Raw genomic sequence first — 14,041 nt, forward strand, 5'->3', positions numbered from 1 at the left:
TCCTCTTCTGGGACAAAGTAGCAATTTTGTTTTTTCCTGGCTGTGAGTCTGTCGAGACAAACTTAATAACTTTCATTTGACAAGAACAAAATACTAGACTTTGTTTAAATTTCTGTCTGTTAAATGCATCAAGTTGTCATTTTATTTCAAGATGTACTTCATTAAACTTTCTTAGGTGTTCTATGCAAAAAGGCATCAAATTCTGTTTCTCTCCACATGCATTGGACACAAATTTGCAACTGCTGTTCTGCTCAGCAATTTTTGGATGCATCCCTGCTCCAACGCACTTGAATCAAAATTTTTAATTACGTCCTTGGCCTGCCAACAAGTTTCGCAAAGACCTGGTCACTTGATTCAAGTGTGTAGGAGATCCAGGATTCTTCCAAAGGTTGTAGGACAGTGACACCCTAGGACTGCAGTTGTAGACAGGCATAAATTGAAATATGAAATGGAACAATAAATAAGACATGACTGAGTAAAAGCAATCAACGCTAAACTATGATACCAAATATGCTACATAGAGGAATCCAGCAAATTAAATAAACATGTTTGACAATCTCCCTATTTTACTGAAGGTACACAATATATTGAATTGGTTTTGATGAGGTATAATAGTTGAAGTGTTGCGCATTGAAGCTGTGCATCTCTCTTACATACTTAGCCACATGAATCTATTTCACCTTCCTATGATTAGGCCTGTTACGGTAAAAACCTTTGCTGGACGATAAATTGTCCCAGAGCTTATTGCAATAAACGATAACATCGTTATTTTGAGAACATTTTCAAGTAAAATAATAGTAATAATGGTATGAAAATGCACCAACACGTTCTCAAAGATCAATAAACTTTAAATTCTATTGAACATTTAAACACTGGAGGTGAAAGAATTTGAATATCCAAACTAAATGTAGAAAACAACAAATAAAATAAAATATGATGTATCTATAAACAGAATTATCTTTCAGGAAAAAAAAGGGATAGTTGAGACCAAAACACCAGACTGGGGACTTTTATCAGTCAGTTTTGGTAAAAAAGAGAGACAAAAGGGAAAAACAATAAATTTAGTAAATTAAAATTATTGAGTTTCTTTTAATTTGTCATGCAGTTAATTGAATTATTGTTTATTGTGACAGAGCTACCTACGCTGCCCTCACTGCATGTAAATATTTAGTGACTGATTTGGGGGCACTGCTTAATAATAAAGAAAGGAAGATTAGGATGAAAACATCATCAAAGCTTAAACTTGGAAGAAAGAAATTATTAGTCCACCAAAAAGTCAACAATTGTACCAAAAACACAAATCAATTCAGCTTCATTTGAGTCAGTATGAATAAATGTCTTTTCATGCAGTTGAAAGTGTGGACATTTACTCAGCATTTTCATTTGCATCATAGATCAAATTTAGAAGCTGTTCTTGCAGACATGAGATTCTTTTAAACCAATGGACATACTGAAGTTTTAGTTGGTGAGAAACTTTCATCTTCCCCTCTTGGACATCTGACTTTAGGTCTCCTCCCTGTTTATTTTTCCAACTTGGAACTAGAACACTTTTTTACTTCACTCATGCAGCACAAAAGGATACGACAAAACAGCAAAATAAGTACTTATGCAGTTTTAGTACTGCTTTAAAGTATCACAGTGTAACAGCACTTGGAAAACTTGTAATTTAGATGGTACTAACCATTTGAACACACTGCTGGCATTGCTTCTCAGTTAAACAAATGACAAATACAATCCCTCTCTGCATCACGATTGTTGTCACATGACCAAATAAATATCATCTGACTTCTCCCGAAATACAAAGAGCAACAAAATGAAAGTAAACATTGACATTAATATTGAACCAGTTTTACTTATCAAACTAATATTGATGTGTTAATAATTGACCAATACAGGATTTAATGGAGATATATCTTGCAACCCTACTGTTAATTGCTGTTCTCAAAGACAAAATGGAATAATCTATGTTCAGTAAAGATACATCAGCATTTTCCAAAACCAGAGATCTGGAATTGACCTAAAAACTCTGATCTGCACATCTTTTTGTGATTCTGTGTTGCTCTAATTAATGCCAAACTTCCACTTCTCTTCACTCCCCAACTTTTACACAGATGACCAGTGCTCATCTCACCGCTTTACTGATTGAATCTGTAGGACTCCTCTCATGCAGACAGATGTGTTTTTGTTTGGTATGTGATTGGATGTCGGCTCTAAATCGGTTTCTCTGGACTCCGTCAGCAGTTCTTAAGTTGTCATACGCAGCCGCTCTTGTTTAACAGATAGAAACCAATGGATTGTCAGGAACAGTTGAATTATCCAACAAATGCTTCGGTTTCAGCACAGCGATGCCTTTAAAGCTGTGACAGAGATCTCTGGAGTTTAGAGAAGTCAATCTTGACATCTATATTAGCCAGATGCACTCAGTCAGTTATGACCTAAAAACCTTTAAACAACTGTGGCTCAGAAAAGGTTGAAGCTTTCAGACTGGTTTATTTTGCAGAAGACAGTGGAAGGCAAACAAGAGGTTTTGTGTTTCCAGATTTTTTTTTCTTTTCTTCTTGACTTTTTGAAAATTTCAAGTCCCCTCATGAGAAGTTGCTTGTTAGTCAGCCCGCAGTGAAGGAGGGCAGCATGGGAAGGAAAGAGCTTGTTTAGGATTGTCGATGTTTTGTACTCAGGCAGAGAGTGGGCAGCTGAGGTGAGCGCCGTGCTGCGCCGCAGAAGTTTGGATCAAAGGGAGCACAGATGTGTTTCCAGACCCCCCCGCCCCGCTCCGTCCTCTTCTGAGCTCTGGACGAGGCTTTGTGTTTATTCATGACCTCAGCACGGCTCTGTTTCTCGCAGCTCCCAACAGCTAGCTGTGGCCGTTTCCCAAACCTCCAGGATCTACCCATCTCCTCTTCTAGGTCAAATACACGGGTGGGATCTCTCGCAATACACCGTTAAGTCCCTTTGATTCCTCTAGGCCTTTTTGATGTTTTCTCAGATTTTTCTCAAAGTGCAAACAGTTAACAGCTCTTGCTAATCCATCCCCATGGGTGGATCCAAAAAACTTTAGTCATTGTTGGAGGATAAGAGCTGTCCTTTGTTTTACACAAGTCTGTGCCCATGCTTGTTGACTTTGTTGCAGAGAAGATGTGGTGAGCTTAGACAAACATGGCATGCTTTTCTTTATGGGAGAAGGGTGGGTGTAGGATGATTGGTGGAATGTGTGGAATAAATTTGTGAACATCTCAGCAGGAGGTATTTCTGCCTGGAAGGCTGGTGTTTTTGTTTCTTGGTGCCAGTTTGAAGGTTTTATAAACGTAGCTTTCTCGTGGAAAGAATAACTCAGTATTTAGATGATTTGAGGGACTCAGGCATTTCATGTTGATGTGAGTTATTATCTCTCCAACGATGATGAGTGAGTAATTGGATTTACGGGATAAAATCTGACTGGCTTTTTGTGTGTGAGGCGAGATGTGAAGATTCTGGGTAATCCAAGAACAAACAACCTTGTTTCCACCATTTTTCTGCAGATGAGAGACAGTGGGTGCTCCCCACACTGACATTGCTTTTGATTTACTCTGATGAGGGTTTGTTTTTTTTGTTTTTTTACAGTTGTTTCAGGTTTCAGACAAATTTGCAATGTTCCCATGCTTGACTGAAAAGGTTTAGACTTGATAAAAGTCGCTGCTTGTCTGTTTGCATTAAGAAACAATCAAAAATAACATCATTATAATCTGTGAAATTTCCATATTTTGGCAATGACACATTTCTATGTTGTTGTTTTTTTTATAGTACTTCACAAATGTGCTGGAAAGGAAAGTCAGTAGACAAAACCATTTGCAGTTTTCAACTTAGGGAATATTAGGGAAGCACATATAGAGGGAGATGCTCCAGTCAGGAGCTGCAGTCATTGTTGTAGGTTAACTTTTTGATCTGCATGCAACTTAAACTTCTATGTGGGTGAAAATGAACATTGTACTTCAGCTTAAACACACGAGTCCAACCTTGAAACACGGTGGCTGCAGTGTCATGCTGTGTCATACTGTGTGGGAGAGTTTTTATTGTGCGGTGTATGAGAGTCTTGTCAAAGTTGGTAGAAAGATTGATAGCGATAAAGATGAGACCTGTCCAATCTGACTGAGCTTGTTATTCTACAATGAACGGGCAAAACGGTCAGTTCGTAAATGTTTAAGTGCAGCAAAAGGTAGATCTACATCTATAGACCCAGTCAACAGATCGGAATATTATTTATTGTAAGAACTTTATCACTTAGTGAAACATATTGTGCATATTAATTGTACACAGATGGATATTTGAATCCCTTAATTTCTTTAGATTTTTTCCTTGCAGTTAATGAAAACTTATTTTCTAATTTATTGAATATGATTGGACAGTATTTGATTCAGAAGGTTATATAAATTCTTTCTGAACCTTCCAGATGTTTCTTTACCATTTATTGGACCACTTGCCACTTTCTTTCTACTTCACAATCATGCCCTGATTTGCATTCGTTAATTTTCCATCATACGCCTGCTTCCACTGTTTCTGAATGGAGTTTGCATGTCCACCTCTGGGTTCTGACTGGACGCTCCACTTCCTTCTTCCTCTTGCCTCTGTATAATCCGTGAGAAAGCCAGTCATTGCAGCAGTGGAGTGTTTTAGATCAGTTGGACCGTTTTGCCGTATCGCTGCATTACTTCAAGTGCAGCTGCATTACAAGATAACCAACATAATCCCGCGCTGTCTGTACTCCTGCCTTATCTGAGGTGACAGAGGAGAAACTGGTGTTTTTATGGAGTATCTGCTTGGTTATCTTTTTGAAGTTGTTTCCAGGAGCCATTAAGAGCTGGGTCAAGTTATAAGAGCATGTACCAGCATCCCTTTAAACCAAATAATTCATCGTCTCTGCTCTCGCTGCCCTTTCGCCAGGCTTATCTTTATATACTGACATCCAGATGTGCTGCCTTGTTGCAGCTGCTCTGGTGGAGCTTTGCTGCTTTGTGGGCTTCAGGAAGTTTGGACATGTAGAAGCAGTAGTGGACATTTTTACTGCCTGTCACTGTTGCTATTTATAGGATTCTCCACCTATACAACTAATTTCCCTGCAATACAGTTTTATCCACATTGTGCTTTTGATAAACACAATGTTGCCCGATTTTTTTCTTTCAGACTTCCAGACCTTTAGTGTAGATAAATCGGCTGCCCAATAAATTGGTGCATTCATAACTACATCCGATTGAGAATCTGGTGGAAACTCTGAAAAGTGCTGTTAATGGATGCTCTCCGTCCAATCTGATTGAGCTCGCTCTGTTTTGCAAAGAAGAATGTGCAAATATTTTGATGTGGAGATATACACTGCAGGTAGAGACGTCATTTTCCATCGATTTAGGTTAAGGGTATGAAACTTTACGGTGGTGGAGATTGAAATTATAAAAGTGCATACAATAATATCCACTTGCGGAAAGAAGTGTTATGTGAACATGATAAAAACTTTGAAATGAAGCAATCTGATTGGGTAAAAGGAACACCAGATACGTTATTTACAATCTTCACTTTCAGGGTCAACGGCAGGCAAGAATAATTCAAGCATTGCCTCCTTCTGTCGATTTAATCCTCTTTATTTCTTTTTTTTGTCCTCCTCGTACATCCGACCTTCCTCTGTTCGTCCCTCTTCCTTTCCAAGACTCGGTTCTTTCTCTCTACTGTTCTTTTGAAGTCTCCCCGACAGGAACAGAACGACTCTAAACTTTCCCAGGGAGCCTCCCTTTGGCTTCTTGTTGATTTTTCTTTCAAGTTCACGTTCAAACAGGATTTATTCATATTAAATGGCTAATAATGCATATCAAGGCCTCACAATGCTAATTGTGGCCCTCGCGTTTTGCACTTTCTTGCCTGCTGCTGTTGTCGGTGTGAGTGTGTGGGCGAATGCAAGTTTGTACGTGTGTCTCTGCCGCCAGTCCAAAGGCCAGCTGTAGCTCTGCTTCCGAGTGAGAACAGAGAGTGAAGCGCTGCCCACACTGAAAAATGAGTCCTCTCTCACACAAAGAGCAGCTTGTGGACAGCTTCCTGTGTGAGGATTCTTACTCTAGTGGGCATGTTGATGAGACGTCTGAGGTCAGGCGGTGTGACTTTGGGAGGTGCCTCAGCTTTTGTTGTGCTCCTCTCCAAACACTCTTTCTTCTTCTGCCTGTCTCTTTTCCTTCCTTTTTACTTCTGCTCCTTCGTTACTCTCCCTCCGCCCGGCCTCTTTAGTCTCTCTGCAGTTACTAGGTCTCAACATCCAGCGCTAAGCCACAATGCTCCATCTCACTCCTGCAGCTTGGGGCAATTACTCCTTTTCTCTTGCGTTGCCACTGGTATCGTGTTTGTGGAAGTGGACCTTAATGATTTTTCATCCTGCTTTAGAAACAACTGGCAGACGCCAGTGCTCACCACATCGGCTTTCCCCGTCTTAAAGAGCACATTGATCATTTTACGAACCAGTTTATAGGAGGGCAATGATCTGAGAAATGGCCGATATTAAATAAACATGGCGGCCACTCTGTTGAGTTTTCCCAGATTAAACGTCCGTGTGGTTTCTTTTCCCCGCTGTGACAGTCTATCGTTTCCAGTCATGAAAGGGACACGGATCTGTGAGTTGCATTGTCATCTTGCCCTGAATTGTTGTCCACAGTGCAATAACCTCACTCATATTGGCTGAGACACTACTAAAGCCTTTTGGTAAAACCCTGATTTTTATGCTTCTTTCATCACAGTGGTTAAATTTTCCACTTATCAGTTCAATTTCTTAAATTTTAGCGGTGGGTCACATTTCTAATAGCATGTCCTGCAAAAGTATTCACATCCCACATTTTTTTTATGTTACAGCCACAAACGTCAATGTACTTTAGTAGGATTTTATGTGATAAAACCAACTAGTGTATAATAAAAGCTCTACAACTCCAGTCCTACAGCGCAACTTCTGGATACATCCCAAGATTTATCTTCACCTGGTTCAAATTCTGTAAAAATAAAAAATGAAGCACCTTTTGCTGCCCAATTATTGATTGGTTAAAAAAAATAATCAACAGATAACCTCTACACTGTATAGAGGTTTGACATGGTTTTAGAAGTGTTTTTCTAACAGCATCCTTTGCCACAAATGATCAAGTGTACACTGAAAGAAAGCTTTCAACATTTTATTTTAAGCAATAAAATGTTTGCATTCCTATTTAAAAAAGGAACTGAATTATTTATTTTCATTTTCTTTTAATGTTGTATAAAATAAGCTGAAGTTGTTAAATGACAAATTAGCAGTTTGCCTTGTTTTTTTTTTTTTGTTTTTTTCTCGATTATTCGCCACATTGAGAAATCTCTAAATTAATTGTTGGCGTCAGCCCTACGGTGTTTTCATGTTCAGGGTTGTTCAGCTGGAACTAAAGTCTTCTACAGGTTCTCTTCCGGAATTGATTTGTATTTAGTTTTGTTTATCTTTCCATCAAGTCTGACCAGTTTCCCTTTCACTGCTCGAGAAAAGGTGAGATTCTCCCACCCGAGCTTTGCTTCTCTCCAGCTCCACCAGAGTTACTATGAGCCTCTTTTCTGCTTCGCTGCTTAATGCTCTTCTTCCAGCCCTGGCAGTTTATGGGGGGGGGCTTGTATTTGTTGGTTTGCAGTCATGACCGACTCTTTCCATTTACGGATAGTGGATTTCCACAGCTCTGTGAGATTTTCAAAGCGTGGGAACTTGTTTTATATCCTAAGACCTGCTTTAAACTTTTGCAACTGGTAATTAGGTGACTTTTGAAGGTAATTACTTGCACTGGATTTTATTTAGGAGTATTCAGATTTTTTATTTACATTGTGCTCGACTATCACATAAAGTCGTGACTAAGTGGTTGTAATGTGACAAAATGTGAAAAGTTCACTGGGTATGAATACTTCTGCAATTCTCTAATAATAGAACAATCTACCACTGGCTCTTTCCCAGTCTCAAATGGCCCTGCTAGCACACTGTGCCCTTATTATTGCAATTAATTTACAACAAACTGACAGACTCTCTACCTCCAAGTTCTGGTCAATTTACTACCAGCATCTTCTGTTCTCTCATAAAACTGGAGTCTGTTCTCGGTCAGCCAAGGAAAAAAACATGTGATTAACCTTCATTAGTGGCCCGTTGAGGGCACATGTTGGTGAGATCCAATTTTTGGCTTGTTCCGTGTTCTGCCTCAGAGGTTCCCCCTCTCTAGTATGTGGAGTTATTAAACTTTCACCCCAAACTTAACCCTTTAGGGAGCTTGTTATGAGCTTTTTCTGCCATTCGAATGAAGTTATGATTATATTTATTTCCCTTCCTCGCCACACGCGTTTACATTTCCTCCTTCCATCAGGGGATGCCGCCAGCTAAATCCTCTTTGTTTACACCTTTTCTGTTTGTCCTTTCTAGACTGAGCTGAGTGAGCAAACCAGATCAGAATATTTTTCCAGTGTGGGAGAAACCCGAGAGCTTTTACGCAGCCCGAAAAAAACAAAGAAGTCTGTGCTTCAAACGATGTAAGTATGATCTAATGCTTTCCAACCCCACCAGTCAAAGAGGACACTCACACAATGTTTGTTCTTGTGCTTTTAACTGTTTTTTTTTTTTTTTTTGCAGAGCCAAACAAGCCTGTGTCCAGCAAGAGATCTGTGGTTCCACGACTGAGATGCAGCCGATGGAGCAGAGTGGGTTTCCCAAGAAACAGGGACCTGAAGGTAAAGCTGGGGAGGCAGAATCGAGGCCAGAGGCCGTGCCCAGGTCTGGACTGAATGCACCCCTGGAGGCAAACCACAAGGTGTCTTGCAGCGATGCCTCAATTGAAGTTGAGGCTGAGGTATGGTCTTCTCAAAGGCAGAAACCCCAGGCAGTGAGTGAAATAGCACAGAAGACCAGCAAGAGGTGCGAGCCCAGGGAGGATCCTGGCTCGCAGCTGGCCAAGAAAACGTGCCTTGGAAGCTGTTCAGCCCCAGCTCAAATCCACTCCACCTCGCAAGCACCCAACCATAACCTCCCTCCCCTGCTGCCACTTCCTCCAGTTGGAGCAATGGCAAACTCCAAGGCTTTCCCTGTCTCCAAGTGCAAGAAAACCACACTGGAAGTAGAGCTGCTTACTCCAGGGAAACAGGCCCAGAGGCTCCTCCTCGCAAGCAATAACACAGCAAAGACAAACCAAAACAGGCCAGCCGCAAGTCTGAGGGGCCTATCTGTCAAGCCCGCATCCTCAGGATCCTCTATTGGTTCCAGATCCGCGTTCGGAGAGGAGGGGAGTGAAAACGTGCCCAGAACCTCGAGATTACGACGAACGAAGAGGTCCTGAGAGGGAGAGGAAAGCTGAAGTAAAGATCCCTGACGCCACGGAGATACAGACAGATTCTGTCGGGCTGCAAGCTTGCAGCTCATGTGGTCTCTTTAGTCGGCTTTACTTGTTATTCTTAACATGTTGTTCTTGTGACTCGCATCAAATGCTTATTGCTTTGTGTCAGTTCAGACTTGAGCGTTATAGTTGTCTCTTGACAAATACCCAAAACAGGCTGGTGCCTCTCCCGTTTTTAGTAGCGGCGATCCAGAGATTTCTGCAAATGGAAGTAGAAAACCTTTATTGGAGAATAGATTTTGGTTTTATGTTAAAGATCAGGGATTTGAGACAGGCAGGAGCCGCGCAGTACGTCATGGCTTTCAGTCTGAAGCGCTGGCTCCTACGCGTCTGAAAAGTGTCCAGTATCCCCACTGAAGCTCTGATGTGATTGATGGCAGTTTCCAGACTTATTTCATCGCCCCATTCTTATTTTGGGTTGACTTCAGTCGCTTATGTTCAACTTAATCCATCGCTCCTGAGCAATTGAAGGTGGTAAATTGTAAAAGTATTCTCACTCCTCAAGCTTTTTCACATTTTCTTATGTGTTTTGTTGGGATTTTATATGATAGACCAACATAAAATAAGACTGTGAAGTTACAGGATAGCTGTGTTTTTTTTTTTTTCCTTTTTGCAAAAACAATAAAAAAAATCTGAGAAGTTTGTTGCCCTTTTGTATTTGGACACCTTTGTTCCGACATCTCTAAATGAAACATGGTGCAACCCTTCAGAAGTTTTCTTATACACAGGAAAAAAGTTTCCTCTCTATAACTCAGGCTCAGTTACACATATAGGTAACTGAACCTGCGTAATCAGGTCTGCCCGGGTTTGAACTGGGCAGACCTATGACATCAGATATTGCTACATTTAGGGCTAGACTTTGACTGGTCCATTCTAATGCATGGATGTGTTTTGACTGAAGCCTTTCTAAATCTCCTCCTAGATGTTTAGCTGGTTGTCCTTTACCCTGGTCTCAAGTTTTTTTTTTTGCAGCCTCCATCAGGTTTTTCTCCAGAATGTTTCTGTAGAACCTACCAAGCCTTGGTAGGTTGCAGTTGTTTCAAACTTTTCATTTTCAAAACTGCAAAATATTTGAAAGCACAGATTTATCGGCACAAATTTTCTTAATTTTGGAATCGGCCAATACTTACATGTGATGACAATCTTATCCCCTGATCTGATCTACTTCAGCAAAGGTCTAAAAAAAATCAACCATTGTATGCTTCTGCTCTCCCATGAGAGAGGTTTGACTTTCCTGTTATATTTCACTGACACATTTAGTACTTGCCAAAATCAGAATCGGCAGGTCAGGTTTTTTAAAGATGGATAATCATCGGCGCAGCTTCTCTTAGGATATTTTATAACCTAAAACCTGCTGTAAACATCTCCCTGGCTGCCGAGCGCCTTGGTCTTCATGATGCTGGTTGTTCTCTAACAAACTTCTGAGCCCTTCTCAGAACAGCTGGGTTTATATTGAAGTTATATTACACACAGCTGGACTTAATTAGGTGACTTACACTCCACTTAATTCAGGGATATTAGAGTTCATGGGGAACTCTTTCAGACTTGCAGATTTTAAGTCATTAATGAATCATCCTTGCCCCCCCTCATAATTATACTCCACTTTGCCTTGGTCTGTCTCAGTGGTCAGCAAGTTAACGTTGAGAGCCATTTGTGTTTTAGATCCAGCTAAACAAAATTTGCTTAAAGGCGCTTAAGATTCAACATTAAACAAAAAATAACCGGGTGGATTTTTTTTTTCCAATTAAAACTTCATATATATACTTCATATATATATATATATATATATATATATATATATATATATATATATATATATATATATATATATATATATATATATATATATATATACTTCATATATATATATATATACTTCATATATATATATATATATATATATATATATATATGTATGAAAGGTGTTTTCCAAGGGAATATTAAAAATGGAAAATCGTCAGTAAGCTCCTTTTGAAACTCAAAGATGAAAATGTCACTTCATTTAAAAAAATTTAATAATCCTTACACTACTGCATGAAACATTTTTGATAAAAGTTAAGAGCCACATGTGACTCTGGAGCTGCAGGTTGCCTATCCCTGATCTGTCCTGTGACATATTTAAATGGTATAATTTAGCACTATGACAAAAATATAATACTAAGTTGGAATACATTTGCAATAACTTTGTAAATTTAAAAGCAAATTTCAGGGATACAGAGTGGTTTTTATTCTGGATTCAAGCCAAATATGAAATACGACTTGGACATAAGTGATGATTCAGTCTTTATATTTTACCCTTTTTTTCTGTTTGTCATGTGAATAACTGATGTGATTATTATTTTCCATTTTCTTTCACATACACAGAACAGATTGGGACAGCTTTACGGCGTTGCCGTTATGTGCTGGAGCCAGATTAGGTTGGCCCAGGTCCCCTAATGTTCTAGGGTCATCCTCGGGAAGTGTTGCTAATCCCTGGTCTCAGTTTTAATCCCGTCAAACATATTCCCAAGAGATTCTCCTTAAACTCTTATCCCTTCTGTAAGGTTTATAAAGAAAAGCCCAGACCAACAAGGGGAAACACTGTGAGCGGATCACGGGGTGTGCAGGTATTTTTGACCCGATGAGAGGACGGCCAGCCGGCCGCAACACAATTAGCAGTAAACATATTTGGACAGGAACCTCGTTGGGAGCCTATGAAGCCAATGCTCCGGTTCCCACGCCAGCTACATGAGAACACGCTCATAATGTGCTCTGACATGTTCTGGCCCCAGATGCGTCACAGACACAGACTCTGAACTCAATTTCTCCAGAACAAAAACGACTTTAATTCTCTTTTCATACAAAATATTTAATAAATATGACTTTTCAAAAAAATATATTGCCAGATCAACACATAACTCTCAAGTTCATAACACAAAACAAGTCAGAAAGGACAAAGTGTTGCCAAGATCTTAAAAGGTTAACAAATGAGAACGTTAAAGAGCCTCGTCTTTTTTTTTTTGTTTGTTTTTTGAAATGTGCAGAGAAACAAAGCGAACTCTAGCAGAGGAAGGCAGTGTTTGCATCAGTGTTCCCATTGCCCCCCTGCTGTTCAAGTATTATGCTGACTAAAGCAGATGGGAATTCGACAGCCATTGAAATACGTGGGTGGGAGAAAAACTGAAACTGCGGAAGAATTTTTGTTCCCTTACGAGTGACTTTATATCCATTAGTGGCAAGCAATATGTCTGCCACCATGTCCAACCCTCGTAGCTGAAGGAGATCTTTTTGTCGTCCTAACCTCACTTGGTTTCAATTAAGGTCCTGGCAACAAATAATGAAATGTCAAATGTATTTGAGAAAAAAAAAGAAAAGAAAAAAAAAGTGGAGTTTTCAGGCGTGTAAAGTTCCCGTCTCTTGTCTTCTGAAATTTGCCTTTTTATTTAGAAAATTGTTTTAAAAGAAATGGAAAGCTTCTGCAGCTATCAGAACCTTCAAACTAGACAGAACATATAAATAAAAAGGAATGATATCTTTAAGGCTCTTGATTATTAAGTTAATAAATCAAATATACACAATGATTAATAAAAAATGTACATATCTACAAGTTCTAAATTGTCACATAAATTCTTCATATTGGCAGCAACTGCTGACACTGAACCATTTGTTCTCTCTTGCTCCCCCCAGAAAATTAAAATAAATAATAAAGTGGATTTGTTTCCTCTTGACAGTTGCTCGAGTCTAAAAGCTGAAAAGGCACTTCCTCCAAATGAAACTAGAAGGAATTCAAACATGTACTAAAAAATAATTAGCTCTAGTGTCGAACACGTCGTGTAGTTTTAGTCATTCAACAATTATGCCAGAAGCCCCCTTCCATTTGTCCACTAAATTAAAAAACGGGGCCGGAGGGGGGGGAGTGGAAATGAAATGCACAAGAGGACACTTTTGCAAGTAGCTCTACGGTGAAATGTAGACCAGTGCCTTGTGTTTCCAGCCAACCAAAGCAACCGTCACTGCCAGTGTAAGCCAGCTTGTCAAAACTTAAATTAACACGGGGAATATGTGAAAATACTGACGGGGGGTCAACAAATGACATGACCGTTTCATTAACTACACATGCCGAGGCTCCCCGTTTTCACCCACCACCTGGGTGTGAAGGAATAAGGCTTGGTTGCACAGCAACACAGCTGTCTGCTATACGATGTAGTCCATCCTGTTTATGCTGTTTGCCGTCTCCAAGTCCCTGTTGTCCTGTTTATTAGTCCAGTTAGGATGCTTGGATGTTGGGTTGGGATTGGAGATGGGCGCCTTCTCGTCCCTCTCCACCAGCGTGTATGCTGGCTGTTTGGCGAAGCGGCCCTTCTGTAAGTGCCTCTCCTTGTCGTCCTCATCCCCGTCGGGATGATTTGTCCTTATTTTGGCGATGATGGAGTTCTTGTTTTCATAGTCTTTGATGGCCACCGTCAGGCCCACGTGCTTCTCTATAGGGTTTTTGATCTGGTTGAGGTGCTCCCGCACGTTGTTGGTGGTGTTGTCCTCGGAGCCGCTCGGCAGCGTCCCGTTGTGGTTGCTCTGTTTCCGCCGCCGCCGCATGCACCACAGCAAGACAGACACCAGCAGGAGGAACCATATGACGATGAAAATGGAGGAGAGGAGGGGCACAAGGTAGTCTGATGGAGGAAGAT

The 14,041-nt window shown here is 40.2% G+C and overlaps 2 protein-coding genes across 5 annotated transcripts in view; one reads left to right on the top strand and one right to left on the bottom strand.

Moving 5' to 3' along the window:
• slx4ip (SLX4 interacting protein) overlaps window positions 1-10,020 on the top strand; it is a 43,328-nt gene extending 33,308 nt beyond the window's left edge. For all 4 annotated transcript variants that reach the window (XM_055029728.1, XM_055029729.1, XM_055029731.1 and 1 more), the window contains 2 exons: window positions 8,414-8,520; window positions 8,621-10,020. In XM_055029728.1, the coding sequence (XP_054885703.1) occupies window positions 8,414-8,520; window positions 8,621-9,320 (807 nt within the window). In that variant the 3' untranslated portion in view covers window positions 9,321-10,020. The remainder of the gene's footprint in view (window positions 1-8,413; window positions 8,521-8,620) is intronic.
• A 2,331-nt stretch (window positions 10,021-12,351) lies between these two features.
• The window catches only part of jag1b (jagged canonical Notch ligand 1b), a 34,838-nt gene continuing 33,148 nt past the window's right edge, over window positions 12,352-14,041 (bottom strand). Inside the window, exon 25 of the mRNA XM_055029481.1 lies at window positions 12,352-14,026. Coding sequence (XP_054885456.1) covers window positions 13,551-14,026 — 476 coding nt within the window. The 3' untranslated portion in view covers window positions 12,352-13,550. The remainder of the gene's footprint in view (window positions 14,027-14,041) is intronic.

The sequence above is a fragment of the Poeciliopsis prolifica genome, unplaced genomic scaffold (assembly GCF_027474105.1).
Source record: "Poeciliopsis prolifica strain line A6 unplaced genomic scaffold, Auburn_PproV2 SCAFFOLD005, whole genome shotgun sequence".
In the NCBI taxonomy this organism is placed as follows: Eukaryota; Metazoa; Chordata; class Actinopteri; order Cyprinodontiformes; family Poeciliidae; genus Poeciliopsis; species Poeciliopsis prolifica.